Source organism: Hippoglossus hippoglossus, chromosome 24 (genome assembly GCF_009819705.1).
Source record: "Hippoglossus hippoglossus isolate fHipHip1 chromosome 24, fHipHip1.pri, whole genome shotgun sequence".
In the NCBI taxonomy this organism is placed as follows: Eukaryota; Metazoa; Chordata; class Actinopteri; order Pleuronectiformes; family Pleuronectidae; genus Hippoglossus; species Hippoglossus hippoglossus.
Genome location: NC_047174.1, coordinates 16440682 through 16458152, shown reverse-complemented (window position 1 = coordinate 16458152; position 17471 = coordinate 16440682). Strand labels below are relative to the sequence as shown.

The following is a 17471-nucleotide window of genomic DNA, read 5'->3' as shown; positions in this document are numbered from 1 at the left end:
AAAACTTTACATACATGCTGTATAGAAACACACACAAGCTCTCACATGTACACACACTTGCCCACACACACACACACACATACACGCTTCCACAGTGACATAATGGCCAGGCTGTCACACATCTTGTACTGACATCTCTCCAGGGACACATCTGTGTCCTGCTGCAGCTGCTGTCTTCAAGCTCAGCCCATCTTGTCTGACAGCCTATATTGTAACAGAAAAGTGTTAGCAACTAGATGTCAGCGTGCACTGCCTCCTCAGCTTCACTGCAGTACTGAGAGGATATTCCTCATCACTAAATACATAAAAGGAGAAGGGGTAGTTATCATGTGATATATCATGACAGTGTTGTTAAGTTGCTGCCAACATAATTTGCCAATATACTGTATTGTTTGCTTTTAATCAAGAAACAGTTTCAGTTTAGTAGAATCTGAATTGAGCAGTGTAAAAATATTGTCTGTTTATTATGAAACTGGCAGGAGGAATGAATGGGGAAACACTGAGATCCCCTTGCTGACTCCAAATCTTTTGCAAACAACTTCATATTTATTATTGAGTAATGGTAAATGGTCTGTATTTATATTGAGCTTTTATTGTCTTGATGACCACTCAATGCACTTTGCAGTCATTTGTTTACCATTCACCCTCACATTTATACAGTGCATCTATGTGCAGCACTTTATCACACGTCACTCACACAGCTGTCAGGGCCAATTTGCAGTATCATGCCCACGAACATTTCAGCATGTGAACTGGAGGAGCTGGGGTTCAACCCGTCGACCCTGTGGTTAGTGGACAACCCGCTCCGCCTCCTGAGTCACAGCTGCCCAGTGCAGCAAGGAACAGTCACGTCCACTAAGTAATTGCTTATCATTAATGTCAAATATGAAAACTATTTGTTTTCATATTTGACATTAATGATAAGCGGTTTGGAAACTACAATAGTGAATGGACTGCAGTTATATAGCCATCAAAACACTTCATAGTACAAGTCACACTAACCCATCCACACATACATTCATACTGTGCTTCTACACACAGCACTTTTTCTATCACACATCATTCACACTCTGACACGACAGGACCAATTTAGGGTTCAGCCCCCAAGGGAGCTCTATCGATTAATGGTTTTGGGTTGCATTATGGGAAATAATTAGTGGGGTCCAAAGGTCTGACACCCATAATAACTAAAAGTCAGGATTACTCAGTGTCCTAATTTAATATTCATTATAGACTAAATCACCGGATTACTCCTTTAATGAATACAGATCTTTTACCCCCAGCCAAATAACAGTACGCTGTCATCCCAAAAACCGAAATCCTCGAAGAACCAAAAATAAATTCTCATCCATTACAGCTGTAAAAATAAAGCTGCAATGAGAAGCATTGATGCAAGGCGTGTCGGTGTTTTGGTCCCTTCAATGAACTGTGCATCATAATTTTCAGATAACACAAACTGAATGATACGTGAGTCAGACAGTCATTTGTTTGTTTTGAAGGGGGGAAAAGCTGCGGTTTGTGCTGATCCACTGCTACTCGGTGATTATAGCCGTAGCTGAAAATCGTACTTTTGTTCATTTTCACAATGAAACTGCAGTTGAAGGATCACAGGGTCAGTGACTAAATGAGAGAATTGTACAGACTCCTTCTCCTTTTCAGAAGCAGCTGAATGCACAGAAGATGTTCTCTTGAGAATCTCCTTTTTTCAGCGATTTTTTTCTCGACACTCGTGTGAGCTCATATTGAGAAACTTGACTGTGTCACTGCCATGACAACCAGATAGAATACTACCCCCTCACATTCACGCCATGTTACTAGATGCGCTGCCACTCCAGTGTTTCAAATAGACGGGTGAATAGGATGCTACCTTTATGTACCGTTAACTCTTAACGTGATATCCACAGCATTTGTTGTGAGTGTCAGTTTTAGTAAGTAGCTGAGACATTGTTGTTTACTTGTAATTTGGGTTTCACAAAGCAAAAAGAAGAGCCCCTAGATGAGGTAATCAAAAAATGTCTTGAAAACCAATGATGAGTAATCGAGATGACATTCAACCGTGCTCAAACGCTGGTGGAAAATGCAGCTTATCCCTTAGTAATTCATTAAAGGTCTGCTTGAAGTGACATATTTGGGTGGACATGGTCAGCCTTGTCCGTGGCCTTCATGGTTTCAGCCGATAGTGAGGACGTCCAGCAAGTGTGGGTTTATTATGGTCCAGAGGGGACAAGACTTTAGGAGCATGAGTTTCTCTCCAAACTGAGCTGCACAATAGAGCAATAAATCAAAGTCTTGGCATCAAGTAATTTTGAGATCGTCCAGCAACAATGTCCCCATTGTATATACACAGACTGTCCACTAGAGAACACTAAAAAATGTATTTTTTCACTGTAACAACATGTCCTACTTTGTATCTTGGACACAGTTTAAAATATCTTAGGGATCCATATCAGTATTGTGACTTCCGCCATGATGGTTATGTTTTTGTCAGCATATGTTTGTTTATTTGTTAGTTAGCAGGATTACGCAGACTACTTAACCCATTTCCATGAAATCTGGAACATGGACAAAAGAAGAACCCATTCAATTTTGCTTCTGTGTTAGTCCCAGTGACTCTATTGTTTGGGATATAATGAACAATATATTTGTTTTTCCAACAGCTATTTAATTTCCAATAAGTTCATTTATTTGTGTTATTACCCATTTGGTTCACCGTCAGTGAGGAGGCATGATCACTCATTACATAACTTCCTCTGTGAACTTGGGTCATCCTCTGCCTGGTTGAAAGCATTTTCCAAATGTGGCATTCAAGGCAAAGTATTTATCTCTAACTAGACAAATGGTTTCTCGATCGTCTCCCGGGGACTGGCCGAGCTGCTTACAAAGGTTTCAAGTGTACTCACAAAATAAGGAATTATTTCATTTTTTCCTACGTTTTTTTCTACCTTTACTAAGATTCTCTGTGTCAGTCTCTCCACTGCTATGGGTCTCTGTGGACAACCAAATTGGATCAACTGCATAGACCAACAACACAGACAGACCTTCCCCAAACCTACATTTTATATCTTTCTTACATAATTTGGCCCCTGTGGGAACTGCATGAGAAAGGACACACAGCTCCCTGTCATTGTGAAACAGTATGAACCCTATTCTCTGCTCCAATACATCCAGAAAGGAGCTTAAAGAAAACCGTGTGAAATTTTAGGAAATACATTCATTCAAGAGTTTGATGCGAACAACCACTCCCATATATTTATTCTTAATAACATTACAGCCAGTTAAATTAGCTTTAGATTAACGGTTAACAAAATCCGAAATCCTGTTTTATCATTGTGAGCTTGCCAGGCAACCAGTCAAGACTGCACCTGTGCCCAACAAAGGATCTGACCTCTAGTTGCATTAGTTATAATTGGAATAAACCACAAATTGTTGTTTTTACACTTTGACATTTGTGAAACATTTGAGAGAACCTTTGGTTTTGTCAATTTTGTCAAAGGTTATGAAGACCTTTGGAAAGAGCCAGTAATGTCCAGTATTTATGCAAAGCTAATCTAACCAGATGCTGATGGTAACTTCATATCTAATGTACAGACATGAGAGTGGTAGCAAGTTTCTCATCTTACTTTCAGGAAGCGAGTGAACAAGCGTATTTCCTATAATGTTGAACTATGCAAATTAAGTACCATACAGTTTAAAAATTATATATTTTGCGTATTTTAGGCATAGACTGTATATAAAAACGGACATAGACTCCGGGTCCAGAAAGTGAAGCCAATGCTGAAGTAATTGGAACCTGTATTCTCTCTAATGAACAGCATGGGGTGACTACACTGATTGCAAAAAGAAAATGACTCCACTTCTCACTGGATTTAAGAAATATATTCCTATGGAGTTTATGATTTAAATCACTAGTTTCAGTACTTCTTAATAAAGTATTATTTTCATTTTGTAAATTATGGTCCCAATTAGTGTCAAATACCATGTGATTGATATTTAATGTAATGTAAAAGCTAGTGCCGTCCAATGGGAGCAGCCTGTTAATGGCAAATCACAGATGACAACTTTTTTGATATCCGACCTTCAATTGAACTATTGAAATCACTTTATTTCACCTCAGGATGAAGTTGCAGAGGTTTGCTGAAGATAATGTATCACAGAAGACTCATAGACTTATATTCATTTTATAATGTGGTGATGGGACTATTTTCAAAACAATTTTTGGAAACAGTCGGACACAGCTCTGAGCTATGTTGTGACAAAAATCAAATCCAAAGGATGATCATCAAGCTTTGATGCTGTGAAAAGCCCTTGTCCAGTAACAAGGTTGCTGTTTGGCAGTGAGCTTCAGAGTTGGATGTTTGAGCGTTTTTGAATGCACCACAGGGGGAATTTTTTTAATTAGTGGGGTATGCTCACTGCTCGCAGGGTCATTCCCACACAACAATAATGTGATGCTAGCATCAAAGTTTGGGCTGCAAAATGATGCACTACCTGTCTCAGGTGAATTCTAGGTGTCAGTGTTTTGAATTCCATATATAATCAAAATAATAATCAAAAACAAAATGTACAGCACAATGCGAGTCTGAAAACGTAGGGCATGCTTTAGGAAGTGGCCACTTTAAAGAGATGGAGCCCTGCAGAATGGCAGGCCTCAGTATATTACTGCAGCACCTCTTGGATGTTTGCCTGAGTGTCCTCTCTGCACCCCGGCGCACACCGAGACAGATTGGCACCACACACACTGTTGCTGCCTCACACCTCCCTCTGTCTTTTCAAGCTAAAGAGGTCTAATAAAACCTCTTAGCGGACAGTAAGTGCAGAAATGTTCCAAAAACTCCAACCATCTTTAGCAAATTATGATAATTAGGGGGGTGGTTAATGAACTAATCAGGTCCATAAAGTGGCAGCATCAGCAGCGAGTGTGCCGATACAAACAGCGCGACACAGAGGCAGCTGGGTACAAACAGCTGCAGTGGAGAAATTAAGCGACATTAAGCAACAAAATGCTCTTGAGTTTTTCTAAAAGGTCACAGCGGGCCAAGTAAGATGTCATTATTACCCTTTCCTAAATTCAGAGACGTTCATTCGAAGTGAGATATTCACCATTTGGAATATATTTTGCTGAAGGCTACAACAGGAGCTTGCAAAAGGTTTTATTGGGAAAAAAATAACATTTTAATGATCGGGCTGAAAAATACTCATTTATAATATTGACAAAAAAAGAAACAGCAATAGTTTTTCCTCTTACTGGGCTGAAAACCTGTTCAAATTGCACAATGCCTCAGGCCATTTTGGCATGAAAATAACAAAAATGCGGCTCCATTGATGAGTAAGATGTAAAAGCTCTGACTGAACATTTCAAAGTTCAGTTGCTCTAAAAAAAATGCAACAGCTTTTCAAATAAAAACAGAAAAAAGTTGCATGTTTTACAATCAGACCCCATTAACCAAGAAGAAGGAACAGAACAGGACTAATAGGACTTATCTCCAACATGTGACACTATAGTGCCTCATATTACAGTCCATTTGTCACAAACGGAGAGCAGGTGGTCCCAAATGCAGGAGCCACAGATTCAGGTGAAAAAAACACAGAGTCCTTCATTGTAGGTAAAACACGAGGAAAAGGAACTTACCACAAAAACAGGATTCCAAAAAAAATGAAGGTCAAAACTCAACATGCAATGGAACACTAGGGGAACAGGAAAAGGCATAAAAGCAAGATGACAAGATGAACTGACAAAAACAAAGGGAAGCACAGAGACCTTTATACACAAGGGAGGCAGGGATAATTGAACACAGGTTCCAGACATCAGGAACAGGTACAGACGCTCACATAGGCGGGAAACAGGACAAAGACAGCAAATAAAGCTTAAGACACACAAGGAACGAAACTTCAAAATAAAACAGGAAACAGAACTCGGAATGAACAACCACCACAACCACAAGAAGAATGTCATAATATATCAAATATCAAAAGGTGTCCAACAAAAAGTCCCAAAGCTCTTCGTCTTTAAAGAGCTCAGAGCCCAGTGACATCATTTGTTTTAAAGTTTGTTTTTAGGTTGAGCTTGGCTTTGCACTTCCCAACTTCCAGAAATCTGTTTTCACCCTTGATGAATAACTGTTTCAAATGCCCTCCAGACTGTTACTGTGGGTTCATATCAAGTACAGGCACTTGTTTGTGTTCTGTATTCATTGAAAGATACCTAACATTATTCATTTTGTGTGTGTGTGTGTGTGTGTGTGTGTGTGTGTGTGTGTGTGTGTGTGTGTGTGTGTGTGTGTGTGTGTGTGTGTGTGTGTGTGTGTGTGTGTGTGTGTGTGTGCGTGCGTGCGTGTGTGTCCTGTGCCATCTCTTATTTTTCCTTGCAGGCAAAATGGGGAAACAGAACAGCAAGTTGACCCCTGAAGTGATGGAGGACCTGGTGAAGAGCACAGAGTTTAATGAACACGAGCTGAAGCAGTGGTACAAGGGATTCCTGAAGGACTGTCCCACCGGCAGACTCAACCTGGATGAGTTCCAGCAGCTTTATGTCAAGGTGAGGCTCCGCAGACTCACTTTCAGGATGGCATTAGACTTGATGAATCACTCTCATACGCTTCAGCACTCGCTTTATGCGTTCGCCAACTAACACGCACAGAGACAGATTTATGAGCATATAGATCAGACTTACTTTCACGAAACCAAAGGAAAGTTTAGCTGCCAAAGGGTTGAATCCGGTATCAACAAAAGCAAATGGGTGTTAGATAAAACACAGTTCATTAGACTTCAGCAAGAATAACATGGAAACATTGCTGAACTAATAATACTTCTGCAAATCCAATTAGTGAAGTTCTTGATCAGATCTTCAGTGATACATTTTGTCAAAGAAAAATTTGATCTATTTTTCTTATTTTTGTTACTTTGATTTTTTTGGGGGGGTTACAGGCTACACCTTTTCCTGTGCGACATTATGATGCTCGTTGAACTTCCGGGCATTGGCGTGTAAATAGTCATCAATGTTTGTTCACATCTTGGGAACAACGTGCAACAGTGTTTTTGTCTTTTTTCACCGTGCAAAATGCAACACTGGTAAGACAGCAAGGTGAGAGAGCTTCTCAGTGTCCGGCACGTTCACGGTTACTCGCTAAATTTGGTGTAAAAAAGGTTATGGTGATGGTGGAGGAAGTTGTGATAAAATACCTCTCATGAAAGAGGCAAAGTAACATCGTGTTGTTTACTTTAGTTTCTTGCCAACTCTTTAAAGTTTTTAAAGTCTAAAATGTTCTGCCACTGTTGTCTCACTTGAAATATTGACTACACTGCCCCCCACAATTTCTGGTGATACTACTAGTTTTTGTCAATTTGATCCGAATCTGTAAGATTTCAGAAATAAATACAGAGTAAGGACAGAAGGCTGAGCATAAATGAGCCTTTATAGTGCAAGTTTCCCATGAGGACAAGCTGAAATCTTGCACTTGTAACCACAGAAATAGTAATTATGGAGGTTGTTAAAAATTGCAGATACATGAGGTTCATTTATAAGCCATTTGTTAATGGCTAACAAAAGACCAACAATGCATTCTAAGTGGATTTCCCCACAGTTGATATTAGCAGGGTTGGTTGAGGTCACATGAACATATTCTGAATCACCACAAACACCATTGAGGGAAAACCACATTTCCATTCAGACCCTGCTAGATTTTTAGCAGGCATCCTGCCACCTCCTCTATTCGCCCCTCCTGTATCTGGGCAGAAAACCAACAGAGAGGTAGATATCAGAGGCGCTCAGATGATTATCTTCTCATGCTAATATGTAGCCTCCCGTATCTCATTACCACTGACAGAGCAGTGTGAATTTATGCCATGATTTATTCATTTTGTCTTATAAAAGAGGGATGAACACATTCATAGAAACAATGATGATCCTCTAATGAAAGGGAAATGAGAATAAAATAGCAATAAGTGGCTTTAAATAAGACTCAAATGAATATTCACTACTACTAGGAGCTGTTAGTAATACTACGATCTGATCATCATATAAAATGAATAAAGAAGGTTTGGGCTTAAAATGAGGCACATCTGATATATCAGCTATGACCCATTGAAGTTTATTTATTTGTCTATGATATAGGTATACAATCTGATAAGCAAAGTTGCAAAACAATGTTAAACCCATGTGCTTATCTGTGCTGTTAAGTTGCTTTGATCAGTTAAATATGAGCCATAGCACTGTCTATATATATATATATATATATATATATATATAATGATGTCCCTATGTCGTAGTCACAGTTCTAATGCAAGAGATCAATCTGTGTCATGTAAGAGTTGGCATTAATCTTTTATCAGTGGTGCCAGGAAATGCCTCATAACCAGAGGGGGTTGCCTTACATAAGGCACACTTGGGCACTGGGGTCATTGGTGTACTTCCTCTAAATGCCATTGATGCCATGCATCAGCGGTGACCAGAAAAGAAGGAAAAACAAATCTTTGAAAATAGGTTTAAGGATGACAGCCATGATATTAAGAAAAAATAAATAAAATATGAACAAAGCACCTCTGTCACATTGGGGAATTTCAATTTTCTTTTTGATCCAATTTGTCCCAATAAAACCTACAGAAGAGAATCTAAATCCTTATAAAATCGATAAGAAAACTAAAAAAACACCTGGACTCCTGGGAAATTAGAGAGAGATAACAGCTCTAATAGAGGGATACAGACTTAAACTGGATCCGATGGAATATCTCCTTCAATCTCTTTACAGCACAATATGACGGCATGCAAGCAACAGTGGCAGCTGCACAAAAGGGACAATACGGCTCACATCTACGGGAGTCTTGTAGGCCTCTGGGTAAATCCTATTATTGATGCATCCTATTGTGTTTCTAAGCAACAGTGTATCAGTGATAGGGCTTTATTTAAATCCAGAAGCCTGATAAGTGGGAAAAATTGTCTGCCATGACCTCACATTAACGGGACAGATTGTTCCTGTGAAGAGTGACAGTGTGTGTGTGTGTGTGTGTGTGTGTGTGTGTGTGTGTGTGTGTGTGTGTGTTTTTCAGTGTGGTAGGGGACTCATATGTTTAGTAGGAGGGTGAGGGAGACAGAACAGTGAGTGTTTGCGTTGGTTGAAAGCGAGAAACAGAGAGGGGCAGAGATAGGAAAGTAAGAAGCAAAGTAATGTGTACATTTTATCAGTCATTAGCTCCAATAGAGTCCAACAGAGGAATGTATGAGATGAGTTGCGTTTGAATATATGTGCGCACAAAGCCGTGTTCTTACTGTGCATGCATGCGTGAGATAGGCTTTACCGCCACTCAGCTGACTGCCTGGAGTTAATGTATTGTTTGGGTTGGACACTGTTCTCTTGTTTTTTTGCCTTTGCCTTTTCTATGTACGTCTGTGCTCAGTCTGTCGCTATTTTAGTCCCGAGAGCCTTATCATCTTTTAGGTTGTGAATAGGGAGAGAGGGAAAGGGGGAGAGTTGAGAGGGAGAAGCATCAAATAACAGGAAGAAGGGAAGAAACAGAAGGGAGGGAAAACAAGTGCAACATGTCGGCTGGAAATGAACAGTGTTCGTATCTGAGAGCAGTCTGTGATATTCAAATTTGATGCTGTGTTGTAGCAATCTGCAGTATTTCTCTGTGAACTGTAACTAGTGTAGCTCCTTCATTATAAAATAACTAATTAAAAGTAATAGGATTTTGCCTCTTTCAAACAGAGTGCTTAAGAATACAGAAGTTTAGTTAAAGAGCCAAATATTAATTAAGTTCATTTTAGATTGTAAGAAAGGATAAATTAAATTCAGAGTTTCCAAATTATAACACCATTTCGATTGATTGATGGATGGAGGAAAGTCTGGGTGAAAAAAATCTGTAGATTTTTAAGGTTATTACATATCTCAATACATTCATAAATAGAAATGATCATTGATGTTGCTTTGCACAATAGTAAATTAGAAAATAGTCTAATTTGCATGGATTGTGGGGACGTAATGAAAATGACAGTGATGGAAAAGGTCAATCTCGAGCATCATTACAGCTGGAGACATGCAGTTAAACTGGATGAGTTGCAAAGACAAATGAGCTTGGATAATGTTAATGCTCTTTTGTTTCATAAGACCACATTCTGACAGAGACAATGTTACGCAGGCAAGTGTTGTGGTGATCGAGCCGACAACTAAGCAGCTGAAAAAAGTATTGCTGCTGCAGGGCTGCTAGAACCAAAGTAAAATTGTTCGAAAATGTCTGTTTTTCTCAAAGAACCATCACAGAGCAGAGATATTGAAGAAGATATCAAAAAAACACTGAAGGACACCATAAGAAACTGTTTTCATCCAATCAGCCATTTAAGTTCCTTGTATCACTGTCTTTACAACCCTGCTTTGGCTAAAACCAGGTGCGTAGTGTCATCTTCACAACAACCATCAGACATCAGATGCTTTACCAAAGAGAAGCAGCGATTTCATCCGTCACATTAGGCAGGTCAGTGTGATATATGTGTCCAATAATTTAGTGTGGCCCTGGAAGGTTGTTTTAAAAACTGAAATGGCCCTTGGAAAGAAAAAGCTTCCACACCAATACGCTACACTCTCAATAAAAACCAAAGTGTTGTCACCTTGTCTGTCTTTAGCTTCCCATAGAGGTGTGTCGCTATTCATAAATCCTGTCCAGGATCATAAAACTGACCTGCTGGGAGTTTTGCTTTCCCCAGTGGATTTACACTTTTAGTGGTGTTGCCGATGCCAGACAGTCGCATAAAAATGGAAGAGTGGCTTCCGTGACAATTCGCAGTCCAGCTCTTGCATAGCACGGAGTGTGAAATTTCTCATCCCTGACACGCCAACCGCTCTGGGAGCCATTTGTAACAGGATAACGACAACTCCCTGAAATGTTAAGGTGATAGATTTTGTCACTAGATGTTTTGCTCAAGCTTGATGCATGCAGAGACAGCAGCCACAACTCGCAGATAAACATGAACACACACATTTAACAGTGATCAATGGATGTTCACAACATATTCTCTCCCTAACAACAGCAGTGCCCTGTTGGACCTGTGTTGTAGTGTGTCTACACACTATATTCGTATGCTGGTTGACAGTAACGTGAAGTGAACATCGATAATGTTGGTCTCCTGCCAGTTGTTCTCTTGTTGTGATGAGGTAGCATTTAACGTCAGTATAATGGACATCATCATGGTTTCTGATGCACACAGCAACTCTGTCTCTTCTCATGTTACTGTGAATGTTTCTATGGACAACAGATGCATGGAAGTACAGGAGAAGAGAAAACATTTTAGAAAATGTATTTTATTTGGCCTTGGAGGTCATACGTCTTAGTTTGTGTCATCATACAAAAGGTTGGAAAAAGTATGACACCTTGAAATGAAAAATGTCAACATCTAACTCCTGGTTTAAATAAGATGTGATATTGAGGGGGAGAGAAGAAGACCTTGGTGTAGATTGGAAGCATTGTTGTGTCACTGGCCCACGCATGCACACACACGCACACGCACACGCACACACACACACACACACAGATGCTGACCTGAATATAGATGTATGGATGGATTCCGCTCTGTTGCGTCTTGCTTGCAAAGCCTCAAGGATTTTACTGTTGACTGGAGAGTGTGTGTTTGCAACACTGACCATTCAGCAGCTCCTACTGTGAGATTCACTTTTGCTTCCCTCTGCAGACAGACAGACAGATCCCTGGGCACAATGATAGGAAGGTAAATGGAGCGACAGACAGTCACTGACATCATCTGGCCATCAGCCTGTTACTGCAGGGAAACATATGTCGCCTGATCACAGGAGACAGAAGAGACAGCGATGCAGTGTCAGAATGATGTGTTTTTATTATCTCCGTATAAGAGCCCGTCTTTTTCCTGGAGGAGTTTTTTGGAAAATTGTTTTGTAATATTTTGGAAAGAATTCGGATACAGTGGAGCTGTGCCTCGACAGCAGCTGATTTAATAATCACAAAAAATAAAGCTAAACTGGCTTTTAATGCAATTAAAAGTTCTCAAGTCCTACTGTTGGCATTAAATACTGATAATGGCAACAATCTTCAGATTTTAAATTTTTAACGAGTGTCCCTTACATTCGTTATGCAAGAAGATATGTAGCAAGACGGGCATTATACAGATTGAAAATAAACTTATTATCTCTTGTGGCCAAACAAAAAACCTTTCCAAAATTTGTCTTTACTGTAAAATTGTTTGAAATAATTGACAGTATGGGTGTCCCATAATCCAGCAACATGTATTCATACTGTACAGAGATATACAGCACTTGTGATAAGCTCAAATCAATAATAGTGGCTGGCCAATGGTATTGACTGAAGACTTACAGGATGAAAATGTAATATTTAATACCATCATGGCAATACCGTTTCACAAAGTCAATAAACTTCACACTAGAATGTTGGGTGATGATTTGGAAAACCAGTATTTATTATTTATTTCCTATTTTATTTTATTTATGCCTTTTTATTGGCAGTAACATAGGCCAGCTGATGGTGCGGGTACATTTTCTTGTGAATGCACGTCACTGTGGGGGAGTGCACCGTAAAGCCTGTATATACCTATAATGTCCTAACGATGTTGCATAATATCAATTGTCACTCCTGCTTCTATCACTATATGTCATTTTCTTCCTCTTTCCATTTTTCCTTTTTAAGGCAACACTCCTTTCTTCCATCTCTCTCTTTAGCCGCTTCCTCCTTCACCTCCCTTCCTCTTTGTCCAAATGGGCTGGTGCCTACACTAGAAATAACCTCCGTCATCTCAGAAGCTCTCATGCCATTCTCTATCGCTGTCACAACGCACTTAATCCACACACACACACACACACACACACGCACACACACACACACACACACACACACACACACACACACACACACACACACACACACACACACACACACACACAGAGCGCTTCACATGATTCAACAAGATAAAACACTAAATGAGCGGCACAGCGATCAGACACACAAACAATACTGACTCTATTCCAGTTAGAAGTCAATCAGATCCGAGTTGAGAAAATTTGAGTTGCACAAAACGGTAATGAAAAACAAAATGACTCACTCATCATGATAACGAGTAGGTTACAGTTTGTTTAGAAAGCACAGTGGGGCGGGAATCTGACAGAGAATTAGCAGACTGTAATTTTTTTATGTTTTATTTTCTCGTCTTTCAGAAACAGAAAATTAGTGTTAACTCTTGAGATCGTCAGTGCAGATGAGAGACCCCTGAAATGAGCCGTGACAGAGAAAATGGACACAAAAAGCAAATGCACGGATGATTAGATTTACGAAAATTAATTTCTTTTGACCTCTCAGCTGCTCTCTGGCCTCTTCACAGCATCAACCTCTGGACCTTGAAGTTCTAATTCAATTATTCAGCTCAGAGTCTCACCGCTGCTGCCGAGGTGCAGGAGGAGGGGAGAGGAAGTTACAGTGCGCCTTTAGACGCACAGAGTAAAATAATAAGGCATATTCTGGGGGGAAATCATATTCAGATTACGCTGTGTATAACCATTAGCCTTGTGACGGCAACAGGCCACAGAGCTATTACTCTCACGGTGGAGGTTTAAATTCCATGGTGCAGTGGCGGGGTGGCGAGAACGACCTTCAACTGGTTAACAAGGGGTTCACGCCGCAGTCGCACCAAGCAACAGCCCATGAGAGAGGCTGAATCCCTTGAAGTGTGGCCTGTGGCCTTCATGTGGAGGCAGACAAGTGAGGAGAGAAGTTGTTTTGTGTGCTTTTCATTTGTGTCGTGTGTGAATGGAAAGGCTGTGACAAATGAATTATGTATTCATAGCTACATGGGCAAAGATCATTCAGAATATGTGTTAACGTTTCTGTGCAGAACCTGGAAAAGCTACATTTGTTGGTTTGAGTCGATAAAATCCGGTCTTCTTGTGTTTGTCACTCAATGGTGTGGCCCTCCTCTTACCAGCACTATAAGCTGGAGGGCTGGAGATGGACATTATTAGATTAGGCGTCTGGCTTTCCCTTTCATCCTCTCCTCCTACTTATCTTTCATTTTCTTATTTTCTTGCAATTTGTCATCATTCTCATTCAGCTATCAGCTTTTGCTTAGTGATACATCTCCGTCTTTCTCTCGATCCAACTTTCAGCTATATATTTGTTTAAAGTATGGCCCACCATATTGACTCTTTAATATTTTGACATTTTTGAAAACATGCTAGCTGTCGCTCCAATAAACCACTTCCTGGAGGAATTGTCTTGTTATGCAAGTCCAGAGTCTTCTCATCCGTCCCCACTGATCATGCCGTCCAATCCGATTTAAACTATTCTCGAAAACAGAGGACGGGAAAACATGATTGCCATGGAAATAAAACAGTTGAGCCAAAAGCTTAACTCTTCCATGAAATCCCACTGACATTACTGGTCGTGTCACGGTTCAGATGTTTCTTGTAAATACATGATTTCGACAGGTAGATAAACACATTGGTAATATTGTATGAATCCATTTGTGGCCATGTTGATGTTGCCACATTTCATTTCATGGGTACAGATAATAATAGTGGCTGGATTACAGATACCTGGAGCTTTTGAAATGTAAGTGTGTAAAGTACAGTTAATCAAAAATATATAATTATGGAGAGTAACTGGAATGAAGGCATAATTATTGGAAAGAAGTTTTATTATGTATTGCATCAGCGTTGAAGACTTTTTTTACTTTAGTGATATTAAGAATATTTCAGGACTAATTTTTTCTCCAGTCACAGCTGTGGCTGAAGGCCTGTTCATCAGGGTCTGTTTTTAGACTGTCCCATTGTTATGTCCCATTTTCGTGAACTTGATATTTCAGAAGTGCCTTTGGGGAAATTCTTCAAATTTGACATTACTTTATTTTGGGACTAAAAGATGAACTAATTAGAGTACAAAGGTCAAGATCAAAACACATTTTTTGCTCCAACTTAAGAATTCATAGACTAATTATGAAAAGAGTTTCACACAAATGTCTAATATGAAAAAATAATGAAGTGATGACATTTTATCTCCAAAGGTGACCTTTCTTTGGATGCTGAATCAGTGACACTAATCAATCATGTCCACCTTGAAACTGTGGTGACTGTAGAGATCTGTGCTGCCGGGTTGAAGATGTGTGTGAAGCAGCCACATTTTTCAATTTTAAATAATAGTCTGTACATAAAGATGGGCTACATAGCTGCTCCCAAATGTGAAGACAAAGAATCTCAATAGCATGAGATTAGCTGCAGCATAGTTTCATGAATCCTCCGTCCTCCAGGTTAATTAATGGGACATGGACCTGATAGCTCTTATCACACTGATTTATATTAAAGAGCTCATGTTTCTGGTAAGCTTGGTTTTAATTAGGTATTCAATGTTATAAAAAGATTTGGTTAAACGTCATGATTGACAGCTGAGAATGGCTCACGATTGGTTGATCACGTGTATTGGTGGGACCTTGATACCGTAGCTCCACCATTAACTCACTACTGCACGGATTTTGGCTCCAATTAGACAAGAAGGCAGCATTATATTCTGGATATTTTGGCTTCAAATCTGGATAGTTGGAGGAAATGGATACACATGGTCCATCTTTATATTCAGTCTATGGTACGAACTAATACAGTGAACATAAAGCAGAACAAGAACAACAAAGCGAAATAAAATCAAGTCAAATTAATTTAATTGTATATCCTGAGCCATATTTGTTACATGAAGTTATGTACTGTATTCATATTTTTAAATAGAGGGGAAAAATTCCACTTAATACCTGTGGGGAGCTGACCAGAGCAGCCTTTACAACTGGTAGGAGGCAGACTCAAACACAGTTTGATTATACAAAAGTGGTCCCCTGTGACACGTGCAAAATATATGTACAAAGAAAATAGGAAAAAAAACCTCTAAAATGCCTTTACTGACAATTGTGGTTGAAACAAAAGATTAACAAGCAAAGTAAATTCTATTGTGGGCTCTAAAGGGACAAATTGTACATTTAGAGCCATACTGAGCACTTACCTAGAGCTGTGTGCCATCCATATATCAATACAAACATTTACCTCAGAGAAAAGAATGGATTTTCAGGCTGTTTAAGGTTCTGACCTCACAATTAACTGTTCATTCAACTGTGATTGTGATTGAACCGTGTTTTCCTCATGTAAAAGCTAAAAGCACCCTTCTCTCTGGGACATGCTGAGATTGAGCACATGCACTAAAGCAATAATTAGTGTCATTAAATCTTGAATGAATCAATCGGCCATAGATACTGATGTCAGTGTTCCAGGCTCCAGCCTGAAGAAGGAACAGAAAATAACTAGACCAAAACAGGTTGATACTGAAACATCAGAGCTTGAAAATGGATAGTATTTTTTTCCTTCTACACAAAACTTTAACAGTCAATCATATTTTTTTCTCCAACTCATACCAACTTGTCAATGCTAAATGGTGGACAAAGTAACAGCGTTACTGTATTGCAATTTCTTATTTGTTGGACAACATACAGTATACATCAAACATCAGTGTGATAAGAACCTTCAATGACTGAAACCATCTTCGAGAAAAATATATTTGATATGTACTTTTAATTCAAAGTTTGGTCCATTTCCTATCCACTGACATGGGGAAGGTGGGGTTTATGACCAATAAGGCAGCCAGCCACAAGGGGGCGATCCAGATGCTTTAGGTCTACCAATAATAATGGGAGGATTTTTATTGTCAATTGTAAAAATCAAACATGTTCAGGGAAAACTATTCCTGGACAATTTCTCCTTTGTGTTTTATAGTGGATGCTCAATAGTCCTTTCATTACTGACGGAGGAAATTATTACATTTAATATTAGGCCTATTAAGCTTGAGTACACATATTGGATGAAGTAAGCGATTGAGTGTGTTTCTTGTGGTGTCTACATTGATAATGAAATGAAATGCATCAGGATCTGTCTGACTCAGCTCAGTAGATGATATCCATCGTTTTGGGGATTTTTGTATCTTCAAAAATTTTCGAAATTTATAAATGTTCCAGTCTACTGTGAGAGAGAGGGCAGCTATGGTGAAAAGGAAGAGAAGAGAGTATGTTGTGCCAAAGAGACTCAGTTACCCCTCAGGCAAAGTCAAACTGTCCACACAAGAGACTGGTCAAGGTGATAATACCTGAAAAGCAGAAAGCTAAATGTTGCTACAGTTCATCTTAATGTAATAAAACTACGTAAGTCGCTGCCAATCACTGCGGTCAGCTGAAAAAAATGACAAACTGTTTTTAGTACAGATGTGCTCAAAGTGGGTCACAGACTCGTCTGTTACCTGTGGGTCTCCATTCCATGAGAATAGAGCCAGCTCTATATCTGCATGCACCTCAGGGTTAGAATAAACACAGTCAAATTAGATCCTTGACTCTTATAAATGCACTCGGATATGAGGGAAATGATATGAGCCCTTTAGACGTCTTGTGGGTGTCTTCGCTCGCTGCGAGTCAGATGGAAATAACA

At 39.5% G+C, this 17471-nt stretch overlaps 1 protein-coding gene across 1 annotated transcript in view; it reads left to right on the top strand.

Annotated features, from left to right (window-relative positions):
• vsnl1a (visinin-like 1a) overlaps window positions 1-17471 on the top strand; it is a 36226-nt gene that overhangs the window by 3245 nt on the left and 15510 nt on the right. The window contains exon 2 of the mRNA XM_034579610.1: window positions 6369-6535. Within this exon, the coding sequence (XP_034435501.1) occupies window positions 6374-6535 (162 nt within the window). The 5' untranslated portion in view covers window positions 6369-6373. The remainder of the gene's footprint in view (window positions 1-6368; window positions 6536-17471) is intronic.